General features: G+C 39.8%; 1 protein-coding gene across 10 annotated transcripts in view; it reads left to right on the top strand.

Moving 5' to 3' along the window:
* NEK1 (NIMA related kinase 1) overlaps positions 1 to 27,703 on the top strand; it is a 226,116-nt gene that overhangs the window by 71,210 nt on the left and 127,203 nt on the right. For 9 of the 10 annotated variants that reach the window (XM_081237217.1, XM_081237219.1, XM_081237218.1 and 6 more), the window contains 2 exons: positions 6,011 to 6,174; positions 19,660 to 19,762. In XM_081237217.1, the coding sequence (XP_081093343.1) occupies positions 6,011 to 6,174; positions 19,660 to 19,762 (267 nt within the window). Of the gene's footprint in view, positions 1 to 6,010; positions 6,175 to 6,253; positions 6,386 to 19,659; positions 19,763 to 27,703 lie in introns of all 10 variants that reach the window. The other variant, XM_081237216.1, reaches the window with a different exon arrangement.

Below are 27,703 nucleotides of genomic sequence, written 5' to 3' on the forward strand. Positions count from 1 at the left end.
AGACCACAAATAGGTCTGTCTTAAGCTGCTGAGTCTGTAGTACTTTATGACACAGCAGTAAAAAATGAATACATACTGTTATTCCTCTGTATTATCAGTTTTAATGTGTATCATCCAATCAGCTGTTACTTAAGGTCTTTAAACTGTGAATTCGCCTGACTACGCTCAGTAAACTTGGTATTTAGGTGCCCAGTAGATATTTGTTAAGTTGAAATGATTACCATTCTTACTTGTTTCTTTTTCCCCAAAAGATATGATTTGAATAAAAATTTATCTGTTTATGTAGATATACATGTTCGCCCTGGCTGTCTTGGTTTGTATTTCCGTGTCTTGAGATGACACATTTTTCGTATCACATGTCAATAACCCAGTAGGAGTCACTTTTTCTAATTCTGTATTAATATAGACTTACACAGTTTTTAGTAATACAATTTTATCTTTAAAACTGTACTTTACTATTTTTGTACTGTACTATCCAATTTACTATGAAATTGAACTTTTAACCTTCTGAGTGATAAGGAATGACTCAAACAGAATTTGGCCCATGCTAAAATAACTAACCCCATATCTTATATGATTAGAAAGTAAAATCTTACCAAAGTGCAGGCCCTCAGATCTTGTCAGGCATTTTATATCAGTCCATGATTAGTGTTGAGAATTTGATTATTTTTTCTTCTCCCTTTGCGTATATCTTCTTTATGCAGTAAAGCACCTTTTTGCCCTATGATGTCTAGAGCCATATTTAATCCTAAAGTCCAGTTTTATCAATGTTTGATTATAGTTTCTCAACAGTGTGAGACACTATGTGCTTAATAGGTTTCTGCTTCGCTTCATAAACTTCTATACTGCTTTCTGTGAGGATTAATAAAACAATTTATTTTCCATGATGTAAAGCAAAGTCTATGTTAGTTTCTGAATTTATTCCCCATGAGGTTTGAAATATTTAACTTCTTCAGCTGTTTGATTTCTGTACAGTTGATAAGGACCTGGAAGCTCAGTAAAAAATGTGAATCAAATTAAGGAGATTCCCAAAAATAAAGATAAAACAAGAACTAAACATTAAGGGAAGTATTTCAAAGTTAATATTCTATTATTATATACCTCTAAATACCAAGACATTATGCACAGTATAAATAACCTACTGTCCTTGATTACTTAGTATCTGCAAAATCTGGGACTTTTTGCTTTATCCATTTTTTTTTCTTTTTTTTTGATTCTTCTGATAGGTATTTTTTTCTTTTTTAAAATTGTAGTTGATTTTCAATGCTTTATCCATTTTTGATGTATCTCTTATGAAAGTGTGTTTTTAGAAAAATTATGAAATGTTCCACATATATAGTTTGATTATATAGATAACCATTATATATAAGAGTGTATGTGTTGTTTGACAATATATTGGAATGCTACTCAGCATTGAAAAGGAATAGCCTATTAATACCTGCAACAACATGGGTCAGTCAAAAGCACACTGAGTGAAAGAAGCCAGGCACAAGAGTACATATTGTATGAATCCATTTGTATGACATGATAAGAAAAGGCAAATCCAATTTCTGTGACAGAGAGCAGATCAGTGTTTGCTAGAAGGAGGGGGTGTTGGCTTCAAAGGAACATGAGGGACCTTTTGGGGTGATGGATGTGCTTTCGATTGTGGTAGTGGTTCCAAGAGTGTCTGTATTTGTCAGAACATCAACCTGTGCTTATAATTGGTGAATAAAGTCATGTTTAAAAGATCCTGTTGCTTCAGTATTCTAGTACAGTGTTTTCAGCATTATTTTGAGTATAGGTAGATTCAGAGATACGTACATACATTTGATTTTGCTAGAGAGAAACCTTAGAACACTCAACCTTAAGATGATATTAGCGCCAGACTAAACTCGAGGAACCAGTCTCGTAGGAGGTATGACCACCTTTTACCAGAATTGTGATTCTGATAATCTTGCCCTGAGATGCACATTTTGAAAATGTATATGAAAATGACCTTGATGGAGTTTCCTGCCTAATGAGGTATCTTCCCTATTTCTAGCAACTTTCATCTCTTGCTATTCAAGCATCTTGAATCAGTTTCCTATTTTTATCTTGAGCTGATTTTCTTTAAAATCAGGCTTGCTTATAATACTGTACACAATTCTTGCGTCAAGATGTTAACACAAGTTTTACCTCATTGGGTACACTGAAATGCCTTTTATTTGGACCTCGTGTTTTCCTTAGCCAGACTTCTCCCTCAGGATGTCATCACCTGGAAGCTCTTCCCCCTTTGCTGGTAGTGTTCTGGCTTCTGCTCTCATCCGCGTGTGGGTGCTGCCCCTCCACTTGAGTCATGTCACTTTGTCTTCCTTTTGGTGCTGCTGGCCTCTGCCTTTGAGGTTCCTGTTTCGTCTTTGCAGTGCAGCTCTTGCCCCCTGACCTCTGTAACATTCTGCACTTACTCACCTCTCACCGTGACATCTTTGTTTTCTGTGAGGTTTCCGTGCGCTTGGGTGCGTGTGTTCTGAGGCTGCGTCCTACGCCTTTGCCTTCATCCTTTGTTATTTCTGCAGAGAACCCACAGCTCCCTTCACCGCTGACTTGCTTCTCTGATTGCCTGTCTTTGCTCGCAGGCTTCTTGGCTTGGTGTCAGTGCAGCAAGCCTTCTAATTAGTTCCTCAACTTTGTTCTCTCTCTTATACTTGCTTATCGTGCGTCATTTGACTTACTGACCTTTTTTTTTTAAACTTTATTTATTTATTTGTTTGTTTATTTTTGGCTGCGTTGGGTCTTCGTTGCTGCACACGGGCTTTCTCTAGTTGTGGTGAGCGGGGGCTACTCTGTTGCGGTGCATGAGCTTCTCATTGCGGTGGCTTCTCTTGTTGCAGAGCACGGGCTCTAGGCGCACAGGCTTCAGTAGTTGTAGCACGTGGGCTCAGTTGTTGTGGCTCGCAGGCTCTAGAGCGCAGGCTCAGTAGTTGTGGCTCACAGGCCTAGTTGCTCCGTGGCACATGGGATCTTCCTGGACCAGGGCTCGAACCCGTGTCCCCTGCATTAGCAGGCGGATTTTTTTTTATTAGTTTCTGCTTTATAACAAAGTGAATCAGTCATACATATACATCTGTTCCCACATCCCTTCCCTCATGCATCTCCCTCCCTCCCACCCTCTCCATCCCACCCCTCCAGGCAGTCACAAAGCACCGAGCTGATCTCCCTGTGCTCTGCGGCAGCTTCCCACTATCTATCTACCTTACGTTTGGTAGTGTATATATGTCCATGCCTCTCTTTCGCTTTGTCACAGCTTACCCTTCCCCCTCCCCATATCCTCAAGTCCATTCTCAAGTAGGTCTGTGTCTTTATTCCCGTTTTACCCCTAGGTTCTTCATGACATTTTTTTTTAAATTCCATATATATGTGTTAGCATACGGTATTTGTCTTTCTCTTTCTGACTTACTTCACTCTGTATGAGAGACTCTAGGTCTATCCACCTCATTATAAATAGCTCAGTTTCGTTTCTTTTTATGGCTGAGTAATATTCCATTGTATATATGTGCCACATCTTCTTTATCCATTCATCCGATGATGGACACTTAGGTTGTTTCCAGCTCCGGGCTCTTGTGAATAGAGCTGCAATGAACATTTTGGTACATGTCTCTTTTGGAATTATGGTTTTCTCAGGGTATATGCCTAGTAGTGGGATTGCTGGGTCATATGGTAGTTCTATTTTTAGTTTTTTAAGGAACCTCCATACTGTTCTCCATAGTGGCTGTACCCATTCACATTCCCACCAGCAGTGCAAGAGTGTTCCCTTTTCTCCACACCCTCTCCAGCATTTATTGTTTCTAGATCTCTTGATGATGGCCATTCTGACTGGTGTGAGATGATATCTCATTGTAGTTTTGATTTGCATTTCTCTAATGAGCAGTGATGTTGAGCATCCTTTCATGTGTTTGTTGGCAGTCTGTATATCTTCTTTGGAGAAATGCCTATTTAAGTCTTCTGCCCATTTTTGGATTGGCTTGTTTGTTTTTTTGCTATTTAGCTGCATGAGCTGCTTATAAATTTTGGAGATTAATCCTTTGTCAGTTGCTTCATTTGCAAATATTTTCTCCCATTCTGAGGGTTGTCTTTTGGTCTTGTTTATGGTTTCCTTTGCTGTGCAAAAGCTTTGAAGTTTCCTTAGGTCCCATTTGTTTATCTTTGTTTTTATTTCCATTTCTCTAGGAGGTGGGTCCAAAAGGATCTTGCTGTGATTTATGTCATAGAGTGTTCTGCCTATGTTTTCCTCTAAGAGTTTGATAGTTTCTGGCCTTACATTTAGGTCTTTAATCCATTTTGAGCTTATTTTTGTGTATGGTGTTAGGGAATGATCTAATCTCAAACTTTTACATGTCCCTGTCCAGTTTTCCCAGCACCACTTATTGAAGAGGCTGTCCTTTCTCCACTGTACATTCCTGCCTCCTTTATCAAAGATAAGGTGACCATATGTGCGTGGGTTTATCTCTGGGCTTTCTATCCTGTTCCATTGATCTATCTTTCTGTTTTTGTGCCAGTACCACACTGTCGTGATTACTGTAGCTTTGTAGTATAGTCTGAAGTCAGGGAGCCTGATTCCTCCAGCTCCGTTTTTCGTTCTCAAGATTGCTTTGGCTATTCGGGGTCTTTTGTTTTTCCAAACAAATTTTGAAATTTTTTGTTCTAGTTCTGTGAAAAATGCCAATGGTAGTTTGATAGGGATTGCATTGAATCTGTAGATTGCTTTGGGTAGTAGAGTCATTTTGACAATATTGATTCTTCCAATCCAGGAGCATGGTATATCTCTCCATCTATTTGTATCATCTTTAATTTCTTTCATCAGTGTCTTATCATTTTCTGCATACAGGTTTTTTATCTCATTAGGTAGGTTTATTCCTAGATATTTTATTCTCTTTGTTTCAATGGTAAATGGGAGTGTTTTCTTGATTTCATTTTCAGATTTTTCATCATTAGTGTACAGGAATTGGCAGGTGGATTTTTAACCACTGCACTACCAGGGAAGTCCCACCAACCTTCTAAGAAACTGTTTTAGTGCACTTTCCTGCTAGAAAATGTATGCATGCTTTCTGTTGTTTATTCTATGAACTCGCACACCCAGGCTGAGGGTAGTTACCTGTGATGACCTTTCAGGACCAAATACAACACTCCCTATCTGCCTTCTTTCGAGTTAACTTCTTACGTCTTCCTGCATCCTTTTTCCCCCTACTGCCAACACCTAAACATATACCTCCAGTGCTTATTTTTACTTTAAGTTTTACTTTAATACCATGGTTCATATTTAATCATTTACTCTTTCTTTGTTACATTGCTTTCAAGGCTGGGTTGAATAATATTTTTCTCCAGTGATTTTTTTTTTTGGAATTTTTATTTCTCATAATTTTTTTTTTCTATTTTGTAAATTTGCTCAGTATTTACTACTGTACAGTGTGCCTGTTGCCACTCACTTACTACAGGAAATGAAATGTTTTTCAAGCTTTATACTTTGTTTCCCAGTTTGTTTGTCAACTGCTTAAGGATTGGTATGTTGTTTTGTTTCTTTTATTTACACCTAGAGTATGTTTCAGTGGTGTTTGTATCCTCACTGCTTGTTGAATTGGATTTGGGGTATGTTAAATGCCGTATGTTTTCGTTAGATATAATTTTGAGTGTTACAGAAGCAGGCTCCGTTTATTTATAAGCTATACATACTTAAACTTAATAGGATGGGATCACATAAAATGTATACTAGAAACTTGTTTCAAAACTTGTTAATTAAGACCAAGTTTTTTCATAGTTACATAAATTTAGTGATAGTTTATATTTTAGTTACATTGAATTAAGCTTTATTGTTAGTAACAAAGTATACTAGTTTTTGATTGTTAATGGTTATAATATAGTAGGAAAACATGTTAAATTAGGTAATTGCTTTTTAAGAGTCAAGTGTTGCAATTTACTTTTTTCTTTTGAGGGTAGTACAGACCTTTTGGGTCTTGTGAGACAAGCATGTGAGAGCTCTTTGTTTGATTCCTAGGCTCCCCTTTTTGGCAGTGGAGGGGCTGTGGCTCCATCACCTTTTTCTTCTCGAGGACAGTATGAACATTACCACGCCATTTTTGCTCAAATGCAGCAACAAAGAGCAGAAGACAATGAAGCTAAGTGGAAAGGAGAAATACGTGGCCGAAGGCTTCCAGAAAGGTATGGCATGTTCTGCAGAAGTTGCTTGTGCTTTGCTTTAGAGAAAGTAATGGAAGTCATCATGCGTATTTATTGGCAGAGGAATCCCACCTGGAGTACATCCAGGATTTCCCAAGGGGGCTGCAGGTCATCACCATTCCTCTGATGCCGATGCTCTTAGAAAAACTTGGAAAACATTGAAGGCCGTGTCTAAACAAGCCAATATAAACAGGTTGGACTGGGATGATCCATAAATTCACCGTTGCTTGTAAATTTGTCTTATGCCATGTACAGCCTAATACCAACACCTTCTGGGTGTTTTCTCCATTATACATAGAATATTTTTTGCGTTCTGGATGCAGTCATTTTCTTATGTGCAAATTTGGCCCTTGATTACATGTGGAAAATACGCAGCTCTTCAGCCTATTTTTTGTAGCTTATATATGTTATAGGCTGAACATAGTATTTAAAGGAACACGTGATAACTTTGAACCAACATATGTTTGTAATAACTTTATTCACTTGCTTTAAATAAATCAGAGTATATTTAAAATGGAATTACATTCTATGCAGAACTCCAAGACATGCCTTTGGGTCTTCCTTTTCCTCATTACTTAGAGCCTCCCTTCTCTCCTTGTTTTTCTCTGCATGTCCGTCTCTGATTGATGACTCACTATGATCCTGTTCATTGGGTTTTTTCTTTTCTTCCATTAATTAATTTAATATGGATGCAGTCAATAGTTTTAATCTGCATAGTTCTTTTTTTAAAAGTATGCATATGTGTTTTTTTAGATCTTCCCATTTCTTCCATAAAAACGTTCCAGTTAAGGAAGAGCAGATATCATTTTGTGAAAATTTAATTTGTCCTTTTACAGAGAATACTTTTGAGTGTGATAAACCCTTTATGGCTCTCCCAATTATAAAAGATTAATAAAAGGTAGCTGAGCAGAGGTAAATAACTGAGGTGAATACAAATTAACATTATGAATTATGTACAGTAGCCTGAAGTGTTAAGCTAATTGTAAATACTTCCCACTTTTGAGAAAAGAGGGCCACAGACTTCCACATATGCATGTTTTTTATGAAATGGTTAAGAAGATTTTTGTGTGGGGTTTTATCCTCTGGTATTATTGACCTTTCTACTATATAATTTGTATGGATTTTGTGTGTGTGTGTGTGTGTGGTACGCGGGCCTCTCACTGTTGTGGCCTCTCCCGTTGCGGAGCACAGGCTCCGGACGCGCAGGCTCAGCGGCCATGGCTCACGGGCCCAGCTGCTCCATGGTATGTGAGATCTTCCCGGACCGGGGCACGAACCATGTCCCCTGCATCGGCAGGCGGACTCTCAACCACTGCGCCACCAGGGAAGCCCCTTGTTTTGTTTAATTTTAATCAGATCTCTTAAAATAAATGTGTATAGTATAAAGAAAATAGGGAAAACTATGTTATGCTTCTTCACACTGTTCATCTTCCATAAGGTTTCTTGGTTCTTCACAGTTGGAGTGACGAGTAATGGACTAGTTTGGTCCATTTGCATCAGGCTCCCATATAACCTTGAAGTGTTCACATACATTTACACTTGTTTCATATTGTCCTCAATGACTGTGTATCTCAGTTACTTCTTCCACTAGGACACAGCTTCCATTCAGTCTTTGTTTGAGCATCCGATATAGTTTCAGTATTTTAATTTTCAGCTTTTAAACAATTTGTGATTGTGAGATCATTTATCATTTCCTTTCTGCTAACTTTGGGGGCTTAGCAGTACTCAAACATATAGTATACCTTTTCTTATGTTGCTTTAAACTTATTATTGATGATCGATATTATTTATTGCGTACTTATTATATACCAAGTTATACTTACTTATCACAACATCCCTTTGAATTAGATATCACTCTTTTAATAAGATGAAGAAATTAGGACCTGCAGAGATTTAAAACCTGTGTATGGTCAGGCCGCTAGTAAGCGGCGGAGGTAGGATTTAAACTAAGTCCGTCTGAGTGTAGAGTTCAGCTCCCCGAGGACCGTTTTAAGGACTTCTCAGCTTCTTGGGATACTACTAGTGAACAGGCAAAACAGTTACTGGTTTAGTTGGTTATAAAATTTTTAAATATTGGGTACTTTAAAGATTAAACATGATACCAAATACTGAATGAACTTTCATATGTATTCATTGAATTTATTTTGGTTTTATCTGAGGACATAGAAAATGGAAGAATTGGTAGCAAACTGGAGATCATCAAGTATCATATAATTTTCAAAAGGCAGATTCTATAAACTTGATTAGTTTTTTTCATGTTCATCCCAGGCAAGATTAAAAGTAGAGCCTGCAAACATCTTAAAAGGAAGCAGTCATCACTGCAGTGCAGCATAAATTCACAGAGAATGGGTTTTGTCCGATACAGCCTGTATTTCTTTTTAGGGCTGTAGGCTAGAGCTGTGGTTCTCAAACTGTGTGCTGAGGTGAGCTGGGGCCTCACAGTGCCTTGGATATTCTACAGTTGTGAGGGAAACGTAACTACATCTGTTGGACAAAGTGTAGACCATACTGTTAAGCAGTTTTGACCTATTTAATGAATGGGACTGCTAGGTATTTCTTTTGGCGTTAGAGGCATTGTGAAAAAATTACTTAGATACCTAGTAGGGTATATAAACTTCAACAAGATACTGTTGCCAGGGTGTCTCAGTGTAGACATGGTGAAGAAATATAAATAAAAATTGTTAGATGCATTAGTCGTTGGTTAAAGAATTATATTCAGAGGATGCTGGTTAATATTTTGATGTCCAAATTAAAAAAGTTTTAGAAGCGTGTCCTCCTGTAAATAATCTCCATTTTTAAAGAGGACATAGAAAAAACATTCAAAGGATATAGTCATATTTCCAGAAGACATAAAGTGGAAAGAAATAGTAGATATGTTGTATGATTGATCAGGAAACAAAATAATCTCAGACCATAGCTACAACTAACTTGATTTAGAGAAAACTTAATGGGAATTTGATGTAGTTTTGAGTCTGAAAAATTATCTGAGCAAATAAATATACCCTTGGAGAAGGTTCTGTAAATAGCATACACTAAAAAGTTGAGCTAATGACCTTTCACTGCCTCTTGGATCCAATTGCAGCCCCTAAATGGCCTGCGGGGTCTCTTGGAGGCCTGTGTACTTCCATGGCCTTATCTTCTGCTCTTTCTTTCCAGAGTTCTGGGAGTGCAGACTTCAAAGACATGTTTTTCCTCATCCTTGTTCCTGTGTACCTGCTGCTCCCTCTGCCCAAATTTTCGCCTGGTTAATTCCTACTTACTATTCTGGCCTTGGTTTAGGTTGACAGGTACTTACTAGGTCTATAAAATGAAAAATAAAATTGGGGGCCTGATTGAGGACTTCCAACTTTTTATTTTCCATGTAAAAGCTCATTTAAAAAAAAAAAATTTCTCAGCCCTAATTCCGTCCTTTGGTAAAAGAATGAACATTTTAATGTGAAAAAAGTAGGGTGCCACAATCTTAGAATGCAGACGATCCTTTGGGATTAAATAACTTTGGATTTGTGGGACTTATCTTCGTCGTTTCTGCATGTTGTGGACAGCTGCTGAAACCTCAGTGATGCGTGACCCCCGGTTAGGGCACGACCCGGCCGGTCTCCACGCTCTTCCGAGCCTCACCGAGCTGTGGACTCGGCTGCTCTCACAACCCGCCATGGGCCTCCTCGCGGGGCTTGAGCTGTGAGCCGGGCAGCCCCCTCGGTTGCTGCTCGGATGGCTCCTCAGGGAGCCTCTCGGGCACCCCATCACCGTCGCCATCACCACCACCGTGCCTCTACCGCTGTCCTCATCTTAGGGCTTTTATGCGTAACGTCAGTATAACCAGGTTTCCCACAGCTCTGCCTTAGTCAGCAAGCCATTCTGTCTCGTGAGGGCAGCTTTACAGCTCTTTCTTCTTTCAGTATGTTCGCTTTACAGTTTAATAGTAAGAAGTCAAATGTATTTATCTTATTTTCAGATCCTGCTAAGGTCTACACTCCAGTAGGTTAAATTAGGGAAAGAAGCAAGTTTAAACGTGTAGATAAATCAGCCAGTTTAAACACATTTGAAGGATGTGCTTCTCCTGCAAACTCCTTGTGAATGAAAAAGAAAAATCATAAAAAGCTTTCAAACTAGTATAATTATATATTGCTATAAGAATAAAAATGCCCTTATGTTTTATAGCTAGTAATCATTGGTAAGAGAAGAACTCAACTACTGTGTGTGTGATGTGCTCCTAACTTCACACTTACTAGTACCCACTGTCTCATGTTTACGTATGTATTGTGACCCTTTTCCACTGCCGCAGATCAATACCTTTTCCTACTCCATCACAGTTAAAGTGTTTTTTTTTTTAACATTTTAAAATTTATTGGTATAAAGTATTCCATACTGAAAGCAACAAACGAACAGAACTCTGTTTCTCCAACTGTGTGAACACACAAGTGCCATTAACAATGAAGCAAGCTGTGTATCCAGCCTGGAGAATTCAACGGGTCTGCCTTCTCAATCAGTACTTTCATTTTAATGTCATTCATATCCAGGAATTACCAATGCACCTTGGTACAAGGACTCATTTGTTTGCAATCTGGTGTGATACGAAATTATTCTAAGACAGCCTATCTTTTAATATTTCATACACATTTTAATTTTTATTTATTTATTTTAACATCTTTATTGGAGTATAGTTGCTTTACATTGTTATGTTAGTTGCTGCTGTATAACAAAGTGAGTCAGCTATATGTATACATATATCCCCATATCCCGTCCCTCTTGCGTCTCCCTCCCACCCTCTTTATCCCACCCTTCTAGGTGGTCACAAAGCACCGAGCTGATGTGCTATGTGGCTGCTTCCCACTAGCTATCTATTTTACGTTTGGTAGTGTGTATGTGTCCATGCCACTCTCTCACTTTGTCACAGCTTACTCTTCCCCCTCCCCGTATCCTCAAGTCCATTCTCTACGTCTGCATCTTTATTCCCATCCTGCCGTAAGTTCTTCAGAACCATTTTCTTTTAAAGATTTCATGTATATGTGTTCGCATATGGTATTTGTTTTTCGCTTTTTGACCCATCTCCTAGAGAGATGGAAATAAAGACAAAAATAAATAAATGGGACCTAATGAAACTTAAAACCTTTTGCACAGCAAAGGAAACCATAAACAAGACCAAAAGACAACCCTCAGAATGGGAGAAAATATTTGCAAATGAAGCAACTGACAAAGGATTAATCTCCAAAATATACAAGCAGCTCATGCAGCTCAATATCAAAAAACAAACAACCCAATCCAAAAATGGGCAGAAGACCTAAATAGACATTTCTGCAAAGAAGATATACAGATTGCCAACAAACACATGAAAGGATGCTCAACATCACTAATCATTAGAGAAGTGCAAATCAAAACTACAATGAGATATCATCTCACACCAGTCAGAATGGCCATCATCAAAAAATCTAGAAACAGTAAATGCTGCAGAGGATGGGGAGAAAAGGGAACCCTCTTGCACTGTTGGTGGGAATGTAAATTGATACAGCCACTATGGAGAACAGTAGAGAGGTTCCTTAAAAAAATAAAAATAGACCTACTGTATGACCCAGCAATCCCACTACTGGGCATGTACCCTGAGAAAACTATAATTCAAAAAGAATCATGTACCACAATGTTCATTAAGTGTCATCTTTGCATGCCAGTGTTTTGCTTTATTCAAAGGCATTCTTCCTTTAATCCTCAAGTTCCATTTTAATGCTGTTTCCTTTGCTGAAGTCAAGAAAGCTCACATATTTCCTGATTTTAAAATAGTGGCAGCTGACCATCCTGTTGTCCCCCTTTCACTTAGGATTCTCAGCCAAATGTTCACACCTCTTTTTTCTCTCCCTTTCGCTCAAGGAAAAAGAAAACCTGAAGGAAAGTCGCAAGTGGCTTTTTTGTCTTGTTTTTCTGCTTACCAAGGTGATATAGGTTAGCTTTAGAAATATTAGAAGGTATCGGTAGGTGTTAGAAACAGGAGAAGAAATCACTGCTCATCCTGCAAGGCAGTCACTATGAAGACTGTGGTCTATTTTCTTGCATCTTTTGTTCATATTTCTTTTTCTATAGTTAGAGGAGATCAAATCATGCACAAAGTTTTATCTGCTGGGGTTACTTTTTTTTTTGGTATCTGTTTCTATTTAACGTTTTTACCATAAAAATTTTCCCATGCAAAAAATTGTTTTCATGGGACTTTTGATGTCTGTATTCGATTCCAGTGCTGTTAATTATAGTTTATATAACAAATCCTCTAATATAATACATTGTAATTTTTCACTTTTTTGAACACTTTGTGTTTTGAACATATTTTTTATTTCTCATTATTTCTGTAGAATACAATCTTAGAAGGGTAATTCCTGGATTAAAGGAGTTGCTCTGTTATGTTCTTTATGAAGGCTCTAGAAAGAAATATTACTAAATTTATTGAATTTATGACATTAAATTTATTTAACTAAATTTATTAACTAAATACTACTAATTTTCTTTCTACAAAAGCTGTGCCAGGGCTTCCCTGGTGGCGCAGTGGTTGAGAGTCCGCCTGCCGATGCAGGGGACATGGGTTCATGCCCTGGTCCGGGAAGATCCCACATGCTGCGGAGCGGCTGGGCCCGTGAGCCATGGTCGCTGAGCCTGTGCATCCGGAGCCTGTGCTCTGCAACGGGAGAGGCCTGAGAGGCCCGCGTACCGCAAAAAAAAAAAAAAAAAAAGCTGTGCCAATTTATGCTCAGTCTAACAGTATATGATTGTGCCCATTTTATTGCCCCCTGACTAGTACCAGTTACTCTTAGGAGCTAAAGAAGTTTTTGAAAAATATAAAATTTTAAATTAAAGTAATGGAGGAAATGAAGTGTTCACTATATTCACTACTGGTCACACAACAGAATATTGACAAAGCGTGTGCCCGTGAGGATGGCGATGATGAGGATGATGACAGTGACATAAACATAGGAGCTGCTGCTGGGTTGCGTACTCTGTACCAAGACCACCATGGAGGGATTTACATGCCTCACCAGTCTCTGCTACCTGTGGATTGTGTGCTTGTGGATTTGCCTGCTGGCTAAAATTTATGTGTAGCCGCACATCAGTACTCCCAGTCCCTTCACGGTCATTCCTGGGCATGTGCAGAGCCCCAGGGACTTTGAGTTGCCCAGTGCGCAAGTCCCAGCTGAGCGGGAGCAAGGCCAGCTCTGCTTTCCTGTTTCAGCGCTCATGAACAAATGTACTTTCATAGTCTGCTCAGCTGCATTTTCTGCATTTTGGGGCATTTTGCTGGTGATTTCATTGCTTAAAATGGCCCTCACGCCTTGTGCTGAAGTGCTGTCTGGTGTTCGTAAGTGCAAGAAGGCTGTGACGTTCCTTATGGAGGAAATATTTGTATCAGAGAAGCTTCATTCAGGCGTGAGTTACAGTGTTGTTGGCCGAGAGTTCAGTGTTAATGAATGGACCGTGTAATAAGGTGTCTTTAAACAAAAACACACATAAAACAAGGTTGTATATTAATCCATTGGCGAAAATGTTGTAGCAAGAGGCTGTCAGGAGCCTAACCCTGTAATTCTCCTCGGGATAATCATTCAGTATGCGCTAATTCATATTCACGGTGACTTTACACAGCGTAACTACCAGGAATACTGAGAGTTGATTATTATTAGCTCATCTAGTCACCACCAGTGCTACGAGGCACATATCATTATTCCTAGTTTTATAGATTAAGAAATTGATATATGATAAATGACTGTATAAATAACTAATTTCTTGAAGGCCACTTAACTGTTAATTAGTAAAACTGGGAGTTGAAGTTGGACAGTTTGGTGCCAGAGTTCACTCACTTAACTTTTGTGCCATATTGACTTTACTAAGGCTTGAAACATTTTATGAGGAAAATTAGAGAAGCTGGGAAAATTCTGCTACCATTAAAGAAAGCATGCTTAAAGGAACAAGTTCAGAAGAATTGGATGGCTTGTCTTGTAGAAGAAGAATTAGATTTCTTTGTATTTCCACATTGTAGAAGTACTGTGATTGGAAGTAAAGCAGCAGATTTCCATCCATTATGAGGTGTGTTTAGTGGATGGGCTGTTGTGGGATTTACTCAGTGCTCTCAAACTGGAAGTATTACACCAGGGGTTTGAATGACCGTGTGTCAGGGATAGTTAGATGGGAATATGAGAATACTCTATTCAGCAAGAAGCTGCATTAGTTAATACTCAGGGTCTCCTCCAATTTGAATATTATGATTTTTTTAAAAATTTTAACATCTTTATTGGAGTATAATTGCTTTACAGTGGTGTGTTAGTTTCTGCTGTATAACAAAGTGAATCAGCTATATATATACATATATCCCCATATCTCCTCCCTCTTGCGTCTCCCTCTCACCCTCCCCATCCCACCCCTCTAGCTGGTCACAAAGCACTGAGCTGATCTCCCTGCGCTATGCAGCTGCTTCCCTATTCTTTTGTTGAACTTTTTAGCACCATAGGCATTACAGAGCATTTTCTCTACACTGTCATAACTTCTGGTTTTTATAATTTGTTTGTTACTGTCATATGTAGTGAGTTCCTTTCCCTGATTCAAACTGAATAAGCTAACTGAAATCTGTAGTCATCTAAGACTCCTTCAGGTGATCTTTCCCTCATATTGTAGACAGCCCATATTTGCTTCTTCCTTTTTCATGGTGTTAATTATTTTTCTTCTTCCCTTTTTATCAGTAACTCTGGCTAGTCCAACTTTGCTTTTTATATCCATGTCTTGATAACACACCTCAATTAGCTTTTTTGTGTGTGAAGACTTGAACTTTTTACAGCAGTTTAGCTTCACCACAAAACTGAGGGAGACGGTACAGAGATTTCCCACATGCTGTCCCTATACCCGTTGTCAGCATCCCCCACCAGAGTGGTATGTTTGTTACAACTGCTGAGCTTATATTCAGTTAGCTTTTTTTATTGTTGTTTTTTGTTGTTGTTGTTGTTTGTGGTACGCGGGCCTCTCACTGTTGTGGCCTCTCCCGTTGCGGAGCACAGGCTCCGTGGCCATGGCTCACGGGCCCAGCCGCTCTGCGGCATGTGGGATCTTCCCAGACTGGGGCACGAACCTGTGTCCCCTGCATTGGCAGGCAGACTCTCAACCACTGCGCCACCAGGGAAGCCCCATTCTCATATTCTTATTCCCCTTTCAGTAGTAAAACTGTACTGAATTGTGAGCACAAACTATATATGTGTGCAAGGCTCACAGGGATAGAGGAAATAGTCAATTAACTTCTTAATAGTCATTTAATAGTCATTCTCTTCATTAAATGTTATTAAGAATTTATATGTGGGACTTCCCCAGTGGCTCAGTGGTTAAGAATCCACCTGCCAATGCAGGGGACATGGGTTCAATCCCTGGTCCGGAAGATCCCACATGCTGCGCAGCAACTCAGCCCGTGCACCACAACTACTGAGCCTGTGCTCTAGAGCCCGTGAGCCACAACTACTGAGCCTGAGTGTCACAACTACTGAAGCTCACGCACCTAGAGCCTGTGCTCCGCAACAAGAGAATCCACTGCAATGAGAAGCCCGTGCAATGCAACAAAGAGTAGCCCCCGCTCGCCACAACTACAGAAAGCCTGCATACAGCAACAAAGACCCAACACAGCCAAAAATAAATAAATAAGTAAAAGAATTTATATGTGTATACTCTGTTTTAGACAAATTAAATAGACTGTATCTTTTGAGTTCCAAACTTATGCCACTTAAAATTAGTAGAATATTAATCTAGATTAATAGTAAAGATTAATATAAATACTATATAAGCCACAAATATACAGGAAGAAATTAGGAATCTGGAAAGTGAAATACAGAGACATTAAAATGGGTAAAAAAGAAATAATGAGACAAACTCTTTTTCATCCTGACAAGAGAAAAAAGGAAGTCATTTTCTTTTTTTTATACAACTGCATGAATAAATGGAAAGATCTGGGTAAGATACCTCATATCCATGGCTCAAACCTTTTACTAAGGGAAATTAAAATTTTTGAAAGATGACTAAAAATGGATTTTTTAAGAGGTGAAAGCAACATAAAAATGGCAGCAATCTAGGAAATAATCCGAGAAATGAAAAATGAGTCAATATGGTTTAAGGTAGAAGAGTTGGGGTGGTATAGGGTTAATGAAATGAAGAAAGGATGTTGTGGGTGTATTCACTAAGCTTCCTCCTCTGTTTAAGTGGCATAATGTTCCCTCAGAGAACCGAGGGAACCGAATTGTTGTCAGCTTTACTCAAATGAAGCAATACAGAGGAAAAGACTTGGAAAAGCAAAAGCTCAATAAAATACAAATGTTTAGAGGCACTCAGTGGTTTCATAAGATGGTGTCACGTGATTGAGGTTCTAACGTTAAAAGCTAACTGGGGGCTTCCCTGGTGGCGCAGTGGTTGAGAGCCTGCCTGCCGATGCAGGGGACGCGGGTTCACGCCCCAGTCTGCGAAGATCCCACGTGCCGCGGAGCGGCTGGGCCCGTGAGCCATGGACACTGAGCCTGCACGTCCGGAGCCTGTGCTCCGCAACGGGAGAGGCCACAACAGTGAGAGGCCCACATACCACAAAAAAAAAAAAAAAAAAGAATATGAGAATGGGTTCTTCTTTTTGGGTATGTATTAAGTAGTAAACAGAAATGCATGTGAAAAATGAAAACAGTATAGATTTTTAAATATTATGAGGAATCATAGAATCAATTAAACTAGTTTTGTCCTTTATTCTTTTAATAAGGTATATTACTCTGATTGATTTTTATATATTGCACCAACCTTGCATTCCTGGAATTCTGTTTTATACATCTTATATCTTCAAAGACAGATGTAATATTGGTAAATAGTTGACACACAATAAGTATTTGTTTAATAAATAAGAAGGAAAAAGAAATAATGGTAAGCAAAAATCACTACAAGTTTTAAGTTTGTGATTGAAAGCAACCAGTTATATATACCTGCTTATTTAAACCAGCTTAGGAAAAGACTATTCAGTAAAGCAAAACTTATAGATTACATAAATAAATAGAACGGGTAGTACTATATTTACATAAATGCTGTGAACATTCTTTAAATCAAAGCTGTTATGTGTATGATCAGGTTCTTAGTAAAATATTTCTGTGCAGCTGAATTATTTGATTTAGTGAATCAAATCAATCAGTGAATATGAATTAACATATGCTGAGTTGGAGCCCCGGACTGACAAACATTGGAGATACTGAGTATCTTAGAATGGGAAATCAAGCATAAAAACTTTATAGAAGTTTTACTTTTATAAAGGTTAGAAAAGGAAGTCAGTGCAGTCAGGATACAAAGCAGAGATTTTATCTAATTATATATGGTGGTGTAAGCGTCCAGGACTCCTCAAAAGAGCCTTATCAGTAGATGTACAGTTTCAGGTGACATATCTGAGCGTCATACTCTCTGAAAGTTTATCTGTCGTCTTTAGGCCCAGCCTTATATAAATGGGGCTATAGCAGACCAGAATAACAGCCTTGCCTGTATACTGAGCTAGTCAAAATGTTTGTTCAGGTTTTTCTGTAACATACAGAAAAATGAACGTTTTGGCCAACCCAGTATATGAAGGAGATTTTCCTAGCCTCAGCACCCAGAGAAGAAAAAGAAAGGGATCCAAATTGGAAGAGAAGAACTAAAACTGTCACTGTTTACAGATGACATGATACTGTCCATAGAAAATCCTAAAGACGCCACCAAAAAACTACTAGAGCTCATCAAAGAATTTGGTAAAGCTGCAGGATACAACATTAATACACTGGAAAGGCTCTGAACCGGCTATAGAGATTATCTAATCCTTGAAAATTCCAATGATGGAGTTTCACAAGAATATTTTTTAAGCACTATGAAAGTTAAATGAATCTTAGGCCACTATCTTCCATAGCTTTATGGTAAATCAGATTTTAAATTTCTACTGTTTAATTTCATGTCTCAGTACAATTGACCCTTGAATCATATGGGGGTCAATCTGCATATACTTATAGTCAGCCTTCCATATCTGAGGTTCCTCTGCATCCATGGATTCAACCAACCATGAACATGTAGTGCTGTAGTATTTACTGTTGAAAAATATCCACATTAAGTGGACCCACACAGTTCAAACCTGTGTTCAAGGGTCAACTGTAATTGTTAACAAAACATGTAAAAGAAATGACTATTTGGGGTATGAAAATCAGAAGTGTTTAAATCTACTGGAAGAGAGAAGGCATTATTTCATATCTTTTTCTGAACATAACTTAGTTATGGTCCATCACAGAGGCTGTAGGAATTTTGTGTGCCTTCGTAGCCAGTATCTGAGAAGTGCAGTCAATAACTTTCTCATCTTTCTTCCTTACTCACAGAATTACTGCAGTTGATACTATGCAATGAGTTCTCTGTTTATGGGGGGCGGGTTTTGTTTATTTTTGTATCTTTCTTAGTACACGGTAACAGACACAATATGTATTGTAAATTTATTTGTTTATTTTTGGCTGCGTTGGGTCTTTGTTGCTGCGCGGGCTTTCTCTAGTTGCAGTGAGCGGGGGCTAGTCTTCGTTGCGGTGTGTAGGCTTCTCATTGCAGTGGCTTCTCGTTGCGGAGCACAGGGCTCTAGGCACGTGGGCTTCAGTAGTTGTGACACGTGGGCTCAGTAGTTGTGGCTCATGGGCTCTAGAGCGCAGGCTCAGTAGTTGTGGCTCATGGGCTTAGTTGCTCCGCGGCATGGGGGATCTTCCCAGACCAGGGATCAAACCTGTGTCCTCTGCATCGGCAGGCGGATTCTTAACCACTGCTCCACTGGTTAGGGAAGTCCCACACAATATATATTAGATGTTCAAAATGTCATTGATAGTTTTTAGTTGTCGTCTGAGGCCGACATGTTTACATTCTCTCATAGCTGTCAGAGGAGGATACAGAAACATAACTGGACACGATGGCAACAAATCAGTGTTGCTTTTAGTTTATTCCCCTGATCTACCCGTTTTTCTTTTCAATAGTTGTGATATTCAAGGAATTCAGACTTCACTTTTTACTGCAGTTTTGAAAATTCACACGAACTCTTCCCTATTTTTGATGAGCTTTGAGATTGCGCCTCTGCTGCTTTCATCTTACTGCCATACTGATTGATATGTTTGATGCAGAGTTCTGAAATAAGCTTACCTACTTGGAAACTATTGAGATTTTTCTATAGACGTAGTCTAACGTCATTTTATGTGTCTATAAGTAGAATAGATTAAATGAACATAGCAGTGGAAATTTTACCTCTATTTAAAATAATCATGTCTCCAGTTTAAGTGGTAGATTCTAATATATGTGTAGCAATTTCTTCATCACAGAGGAAGATTTTACGTCCCATCAGCCTTCATATTTTGCAAATATCTCTAAAGAAAATATGTAGAATAAGTGTAAGTTTAGACTTTTTGAAATATTTAATGTTCAGAACTTCTAACTTTGCTATTTGTCCAAATTCCTCAGGCAGAAGGGGCAGCTGGCTGTGGAAAGAGCAAAGCAGGTGGAAGAGTTTCTACAGCGAAGACGGGAAGCGAGGCAGAACAAGGCTCGGGCTGAGGGGCATCTGGTAGGATTTTGTTTTTGAGATTTTTGAACGTGTTAGTCTTCAAAGTGAAGGTCTGGAGCAAGGTAGGTATAAACGACACGAGCCGTAATCCTTTACAGACATTTCCTCTGAACATTTGCAGAGCATTTAACCTCTCTTCAGCTACTTCTTTTATGCCAAGCGTGAAGTTCTCATGTTCCTTGGTTAATTGAGAGTAAGTTCGTAGCTGTATCCTTCCTTTTAAAAGAGTTGAAGTAGGTATAGCAACCCAGGTATTTATATTAAATGAATACGTTCTTACATTACTTTTTTCTTCCAATATGCTTTTGGTTTTAAATACTTTTAAGTAGCAAAGAATTGTAGAAGAAAAATGGGAAATAAACATTTGGGTAACTATACATGTAACTGTGCCTTTACTCAAAAGCAAATTAGGAACAAAAGTATTTTAAAGCCTCTAATTATTCCAGTTAACTGAATTAAGTCCTGTACATAAGAAAATATTAATAGTTTTCGATCATCGTTTCAGTAGTTAATAGTTTTGACTTGCAGAGGTACACAGATGCCTTTTCACCTTTTGTCCACAGAACAAATGGTGATTGTTTGTCAGCTCAGCACCTGTGAAGCATCATGCTCACGTAGGAAACAGGTCAATTGTATGGTAGTATGTTTTCTTTAGACTTAGATCTACTGTAAGTCCATAAGTGATATCTTTATGAGTGAATTAATATAATTATTCCAATTTAGGATTTTTTTTTCTTTGAAATAATATCACAGAAAATTAGTTACATTTTTTAATGGTTACCCTGTGTATGTGTAACACCCATCAGCTTGTTTTTCTAATACCTGGAATTAATCTGTATTTGTATCCTCTCTATAGACAGAGGAGAACCTCCTTTGTTCTCCCTTGCCCTATTTCTCCCATGTTAGTAGCATCTGGAATTTTAGTTACAGATTTTAAAAACAGTTATTAGACTTACCAAGATTTACACGTTTCTTTCCTCAGCTCCTTATATACTACTGTCCTCCCTCAGTTTATTTGTCTTCATGATGGAGACTATCCTCTCGTAACCTTTTGGAGAGAAACTGTCAAAGATTTGTTGGAAAGGTCCTTATTTTATCTTCACACTTGAATGTTAATTTGTAGTGGTGGTCTGCTGGTGAATTTGCTTAGCATTTATATGTCTGAAAAAGCATTTTGTCTTCTTTTTTGAAAAATATTTTTGCTGGATGTAGTCTTATAGTTTGAGAGTTCTTTTTCTTTCAGTTCTTTAAAGGTGTTTCTCCACTTACATCCTGGCACGCCTGTTCTGACCAGAGGTGTGCTGCCATTCTTAAATTTTCCTCTGCGTGTAATATGTCTTTTCTCTCTGATGGATTTTAACATTTCCTCCTTATCGCTGGAAGTGGATTGATTTAGATGTATCTTGGTGTCGTTTTCTTCATTTTTATTTTGTTGGGGGTTCATTGAGCTTCTTGGATCAGTGGATTTATTGTTTTTATCAAATTTGGAAAAATTCAGCCATTATTTCTTCAAAAATTTTTTTCTGTTCTCCTCTCCTTTTTCCTCTGGGTGCTCAGTACCCATACGTCAGCTCACTGATGCTCTGTTCATTTCTTTTTGGTCCTTTTCCTGTGTTTGATTTGGGTAGCTTCTGCTACTGTATCTTCAAGTTCATTACTCTTTTTGTCTGCTTTGTGTAATCTGCTCTGCTCTTAAGCCCATCCAGACACTGTACATTTTTCATTTCAGATACTGTGTTTTTTAATCTCTTAAAATTTATTTGGGTCATTTTTAAACTTTCCATGTCTGTCTTTATAATACTTACACTTTTCTCTATCTTCTTGAACATATGGAATATGATTAGAGTCGCGTTTTTAATGACCTTTTCACTAATTCTGTTATCTGTGTCATTCCTGAGTCTGTTGATTGATTTTCTCTTCATTTGGGTAATCTTCTCCTGCTTCTTTACCCACCTGGTAATTTGTGGTTGGATGCCTGGCATTGTGTATTTTATCTTAGATTTTTTGTATTTAAATACAAATGAATAAATTTATTCTGCGATGCAGTTATGTTACTTGAAAATAGTTTGAGTCTTTCAAGGTTGATTCTCAGCTTTGCTAGGCAGGTGGAGAGCAGCCTTTCGTCTACAACACACTTGGCGCCACCGCCCAGGCAGTACTCTTTTTTTTTTTTTTTTTACTTTTATTTGCATTTACTTTTTGCAGCATTTATTCCAGGGCCATAAGTTTTTGTTTCTTCAATTTCTTCTGGGATATCTTTTTTCTGGGCTCCTCTTCTGCTCTAGGAAAATCTGTTCTTTTTCAGTAAGGATCATCTCAGTGGGGCTGGGAGAGCTCATGTACAGGTTGATCCAACCATGAGCTCTGTTAGTCCCACGCCGCATCTTGGTGGCTTTGTTCACCTGGATATGCTCAATGACCAGAGCATCTACATCTAAGCCCTTAAGTTCAGCATTACTCTTTGCATTTTTGATCATGTGCAGTAAAACTTCAGCACTCTTTTTGGGCCACCGACCCTGCGTGCAGCCCCACTGTTTGTCCTGGGCACACCTACTAACTCCACCATTGTAATGACGGAATGGCACACATTGCTTCTTTAAAGTGACATCCTTCAGATACTTGGTGACTTTTCAGATATGCATACCCTTAATGGCCTGGGCCGTTTCACAAGTGTTCTTAAAGTGAACACAGATTTGAACCTCTCGACTTGCATGATTTTGTGGGGTTTTCTGGGTCAAGTGAATAGCGAACCACTTTTAGAGGTCACCTCAGGCTGCTTACCGAAAAAGCGAGGCAGTACTCTTGACGCTCTGATGATGGCTTGGTGGTTCTCCAATGCTCTGTTGATCTGGAGGCCTTACTCGTCTGGCTGGTGGAAGTGTGATGTGTTCCCAGCCCTCAGTGAGCCTGAGGGATTGGTGACGTCATGGTAACCGTCACTCAGCAGGAGACTCGGGAAACCCCTGCCGATTCCAGGACTCTCTGGGCAGCTCTCTCTTCCTTGGTACCCCTTCCTGCAAATGGTAGTGCTCTTCAACCTCCCAAGCTCTGGCTGCTGTTTCCCTAACTCAGGACACCCTCTCCCTGTGCTGCAGCCTGGAAACTGGGCAATTACTGAGCTTACCTCACCTGTTACCCTTCTCACAAGGATCACTGTCTTGTGCTGCCTGTTTGCCAGTGTTGGAAAATCGTTGTTTCATCTACTTTGTCCAGACTTGTAGTTGCTGAAGGTGGGAGGGTAGATCTGGTCCCTGTTACTCCACCACAGCTGCAAGTGGAAGTCTTGGCTGGTCGTTTGCTGGGTGAAGAAATGTGGGCTGCAAGCTCTCCCCACCCCACCTTGAAGCCGCTGCCTCATCATGGTCTCATTGTCGCTCTCAAGTCTTGTGACATTGTCTTCCTTCATGTTCCTCCATAAGGGGTTTTTCCTCTCTGAAAGCTTCTGGCACTGTTTTTCTACCTTCCATGTTCTGAAATATCGCTTGAGTGTTCTCGGCATTTCTTAATTGACCCGTCATGACTCTAACCAGATGCTTTCAGTCTGAGCGCTCACCTTCAGTTCTGGGACATTCTTAATTGACGCTTCTTCACATATTGCTTCTTCTCCTTTTTCTCCTTAAGAGAACTCCCGTTAAATGGATAGATTGGAACCTCTGCGTCAAATGTCTTTTTTTCTGTACTTTAATTTCATCTTTTTTATCCCTTTGTCCCTTCTTATGTTTTGGAAGGATTCCTGGGCCCAAATTTCAGCTCGAAACGTGTTCTTTAGTTTTGTCTACTCTGCTCTTCAGCCCATCCAGTGATGTTTTCTCTTAAGTTTAAAAACTTGTATTCTCATGTCCATGAATCTTCTTAGTTTTCCTTGAAAGCTCCTTGATCATGTGCTCATTTCTTTAATGATACTTTGGTTATCATAAGGTCTTGTTCTTAGTGCACTCTTGGCCGTGTCACCTCGGTGTCTTCAGTTTTTCTTTCAGAAAGTCTGCTCCCTGTTTCATGGTACTGGCATCCCTCATACGTTTGGTGTTCTTGCTGGTGTGTTCACGTTTGGGGGTGTCTATTTTACCCTTCATTGCCTCTGTTTGGGTGGCCCCCTGGTGAGATGGGCACGTGTTGCTGACCTCTCCTCTGTTCAGTTTTTCATCAGAGTAGAGGATGGGTGGGACACATTGCTGTTCGGCCAGGCAAATACATGGCAGCTTATTTTCTGAGCATTGGAGACCCCACCTTCCTGGGTGTCACCGGTCACCTGGAGCACCGGCCTGGCCTTTCACTCCAGGCTCTCTCATCACTCGTGTCTGAAGGGAGCTGCTCGCGGAGATGGACAGTGTGCTGGGTGACCTCTTCTTTAAGCGCCATTGCTGCTGTTCCCCTCGTGCCCCAGCTGCCAGCTCATCGCAGAGCAGCCTCCTGTTGCTCACATCTGCTGCTGAGGCCTCTTCCCTACAGGCTGTGCTCATGACGCTTCTCATCTTAAACCCACGTGTGTACTTTCCTTACCTCTGGATTCCTTCTGGTCTTGGGACTACCAAGAGTTTCACTTGTTTGTGAGTGCTGCTATGCATTCACTTAACAACTTCTCAAGTGTAGAATTTTGGAAGAAGAGGAGGCCATGGTCTCTCTGCAGTCAGATATCAGTATTTTCATTTTGTTGTTTTATCATTTTTAAAAGATGTGCTTTAGAAATCAGTGCATTTTTGACAGTGATTTTTATATGACTTTCCAAGATTTGTTTTGTTAACCTGTATAGAGTTTCTTCATTCCCTACATGACTATATGTATATGTGAAACTTTACTTTAGAAAAATGTGGCCAAAAAGTGAAGAATTTTTACTTTTCAGTATATTTGGGTGGGTGCATCATATATTACTTTCTTTATTCACTAATATAACAACAAGGCAGTGTGTTAAACACTTTGGGGTAATAGGTTAATTAATTGATTAAAGATGACTTAATTAAAGCTTACTCAGATATAGTTTCTCTCTGGAATAACTTAGAGTCTGGTGTTAGACAAGAATGTATATTCTGGAAGCGTGAGGTAAAGAACAAAGGCGAAAGCCGAGGTTAGCTGTGGGGATTTTAAGATTTTAAGTTCACACCATTTTCAGTTCTAAATTGGAACTTTTTTATGATGAGGTAGAGGGGTTGTTTAAAATCGGCCTCTCCTTTCCGTGCTGTATAACAAATTACCATAATGTAGTGGCTTAAAGCAACACAAATTTATGACCCAGTTTCTCCGGGCCAGGACTCTGGCATGTTGTAACAGTTCTCTGCTCCTGGTCTCCTGAGGCTGAGGTGGAGGTGTCAACGGCTGTGTCCTCAGCTGGAGGCTCAGCCGTCTTCACCGACCCCTCGGGGTGCTGGCAGGACTTCCCTCCTTGCTGCTGTGGAACTCAGGCCTCGCTGTCTGAGAGCTTTGATTGGGACCACGTGGCCCCTTCATCTCAGCATCAAAGAACTCCCTGTGCATCAACCCCCCCACCTGCCGCTTCTACAACCAGCCAGGAAAACTGCATTTAATGGTCAGCTCACTGGTTTAACATCCCTCATCCCATTTATCGTGACCTAATCCTGGGGGGTACAACCCATCAGACTTGCACACCTGGGGACTGGGAGTGGGTATCAGGAAGCCTTGGGGGTCTTCTCCAGGTTCTGCCCGCCACAGTCCCTTTGCCTGTGACTTAGAGGCCGCGTCTGGGGATGTAGACAAGGCGAGGGGGAGGAGCTGTCTCGAGCCCATGCCTGGTGGTGGAGCACGCAACCCAGGCGTCCAAACAGAGCCTTGTGAGAGGTCAGCTGTATTAACATGAAGTTTAAATACAGTGAAATTCACCAGTGTTGGGTGTGTATCTGGATGAGTGTTGACAGGTGTGTGTAGTCATGTAAACACTGCCACAATCACAGGACAGCTCCATTCCATCATTTCTTAAAAGGTTCCTCCTCTTGCCACCAGAGAAAAAACTGTCGGTATGTGAGATGATGGATGATAACCAAACTTACCATAGTGATCCTTTCTCAGCATATGCGTGTATCAAGTCATCATGCTGTACACCTTAAACTAACAGTGTCGTAAGTCAGTTGTGTCTCAGTAAAACTGGAGGAAGAAGTTTCCTTGTGCCCCGTGACAGTCAATCTTCTACCAGCTGTAGGCAACCACCGATCTGCTTCCTGTCACTGTGGTCTTGTTTCTTCTAGAATTTCATGTAAAATTATTGTACAGTGTATAGAGTTTTGAGGCTGGTGTGTATCAGTAGTTCAGTTTTATTCCTGAGTCATATTCCATCGTGTGGATGTACCACAGTTTGTTTGTTCAGTCCTCAGTTGATGGGCATTTGTGTAGTTTCTAAAAGAGATGCTTTTAAAGCTCACGGGAGTGGCCGATCATTAAATTCCCTCAATTATATGCTCCCCATGCTCCCACAGAGCCCTTCTTTCTGAGTGGATATATCCCTCTTTATTATGTGTAACTCAGTTGGTGACTGTTTTTACTCTCAGACTTCTGAACACTGCTGGAGAAAGTTAAAGCTGTGATGACTAGTGTCAGATGGATTTGTGGCCTCTGGTTTCAGCAGAGCTGTCAGTCCTTCTCGGCTGTCCCCTGCATCTCCGTGGTCAGCAGCCTCTCCTATTGCCCACAGTGGGGACTTTCCTCCATGGTTTCATCTTCTTCCCTTTCTGTGAAGATTATCATGACATCACAGAGAAAATTGGGCTTAAGAATCCCACATTTTGTCACATTTTCTGCCTCCATACTTATAAACTTCTGCATAATGGTACCCAATCTATCCTTGTCTTGTCCAGTCTCAGAGAAGGATATAACTTCCTCTGTTCAACAGTAATCTTCCTATTCGTTCCTATTTGATGATTATAATGCTGGCAATTGTTAACATTGGTCATTTACTGGGTGCTTATGTGTCAGGCTTAGTTCTAAGTTCTATACCTGTATTCACTCACTTCTCATAGCAGTGCTCTGAGGCAGGTTCTGTCGTCTTCCCATCTTACATCTCACTGAGGCAGAGGTGGAGAGCTAAAGTGACAGCTTGAGCTTTACAGGAGCCGAATGATAGATTACATCGTGTTTAAATCCCTGCAGTCTGACTTGAGAGCCCACGCTTTCCTGGCCTTATTTTCTGGGCCATGCTGTCTGTTCCCCCAAGGGTCCTCCTTCCTCTATCACTTGTTTCCTCTCTTTTCTGACCTTCCCTTCTTTCCTGCACAGCCCATCAATATATTCATGTTTCTCACGTTCCCGGCTCCTTCCTTCTCTTCATAGCCAGACACCTCAAATGAATGAAGCTCTGTTCTCTGTCGTTGCTTACCCGCTATTCATAGTCCTGTTGAAACAGAAGTCACCGATGTCCATCTTGCCAAATATAATAGAGTATTTTAAATCTTTCTCTTACTTGACCTTTCTGTGACATTTGATCTCATGAGTTACTTCTTCAAAATTTCTTCCTTGCCTTCCGTGACACCAAATTCTCTTTGTTTATCCCTTACTTTTCTGCTTATTATTTCTTAATATCTTCTTCTACAGGATTCTCTTCTTCTTTAGTTTCTAAGGCTGATATTTCCTGGGGTTCTGTCCTTGGTTAATTTTCACTGTAAGTTAATACCCTGGGGTGATCTCACTTACTATTCTACCAGGGACTGGTGACCTCAAAGTCTCTGTCAGTTACGCAGACTACCCTCCTAACTTCCATCCCGTCTAGCTGCCTTCTGGACATCATTTCCTAGCGGTCGCATTGGCACCTTATTTTTAAATTTTCCTTTTGTTATGTAAATCATCATACAATAACGTTAACTTTATTTTTCTTCTCCAGTTCTATGAATTTTAACACAAGTATACATTCACGTACCCACCACCACCCTCAGGATACAGACCCGTCCCATCACCCCAGAGCTCTCCCGTGCTCTCTGGCAACACAGCCATGCTGTCCCCTCA

The sequence above is a fragment of the Mesoplodon bidens genome (assembly GCF_964165515.1).
Source record: "Mesoplodon bidens genome assembly, chromosome: 6".
NCBI classification, from domain to species: Eukaryota; Metazoa; Chordata; class Mammalia; order Artiodactyla; family Ziphiidae; genus Mesoplodon; species Mesoplodon bidens.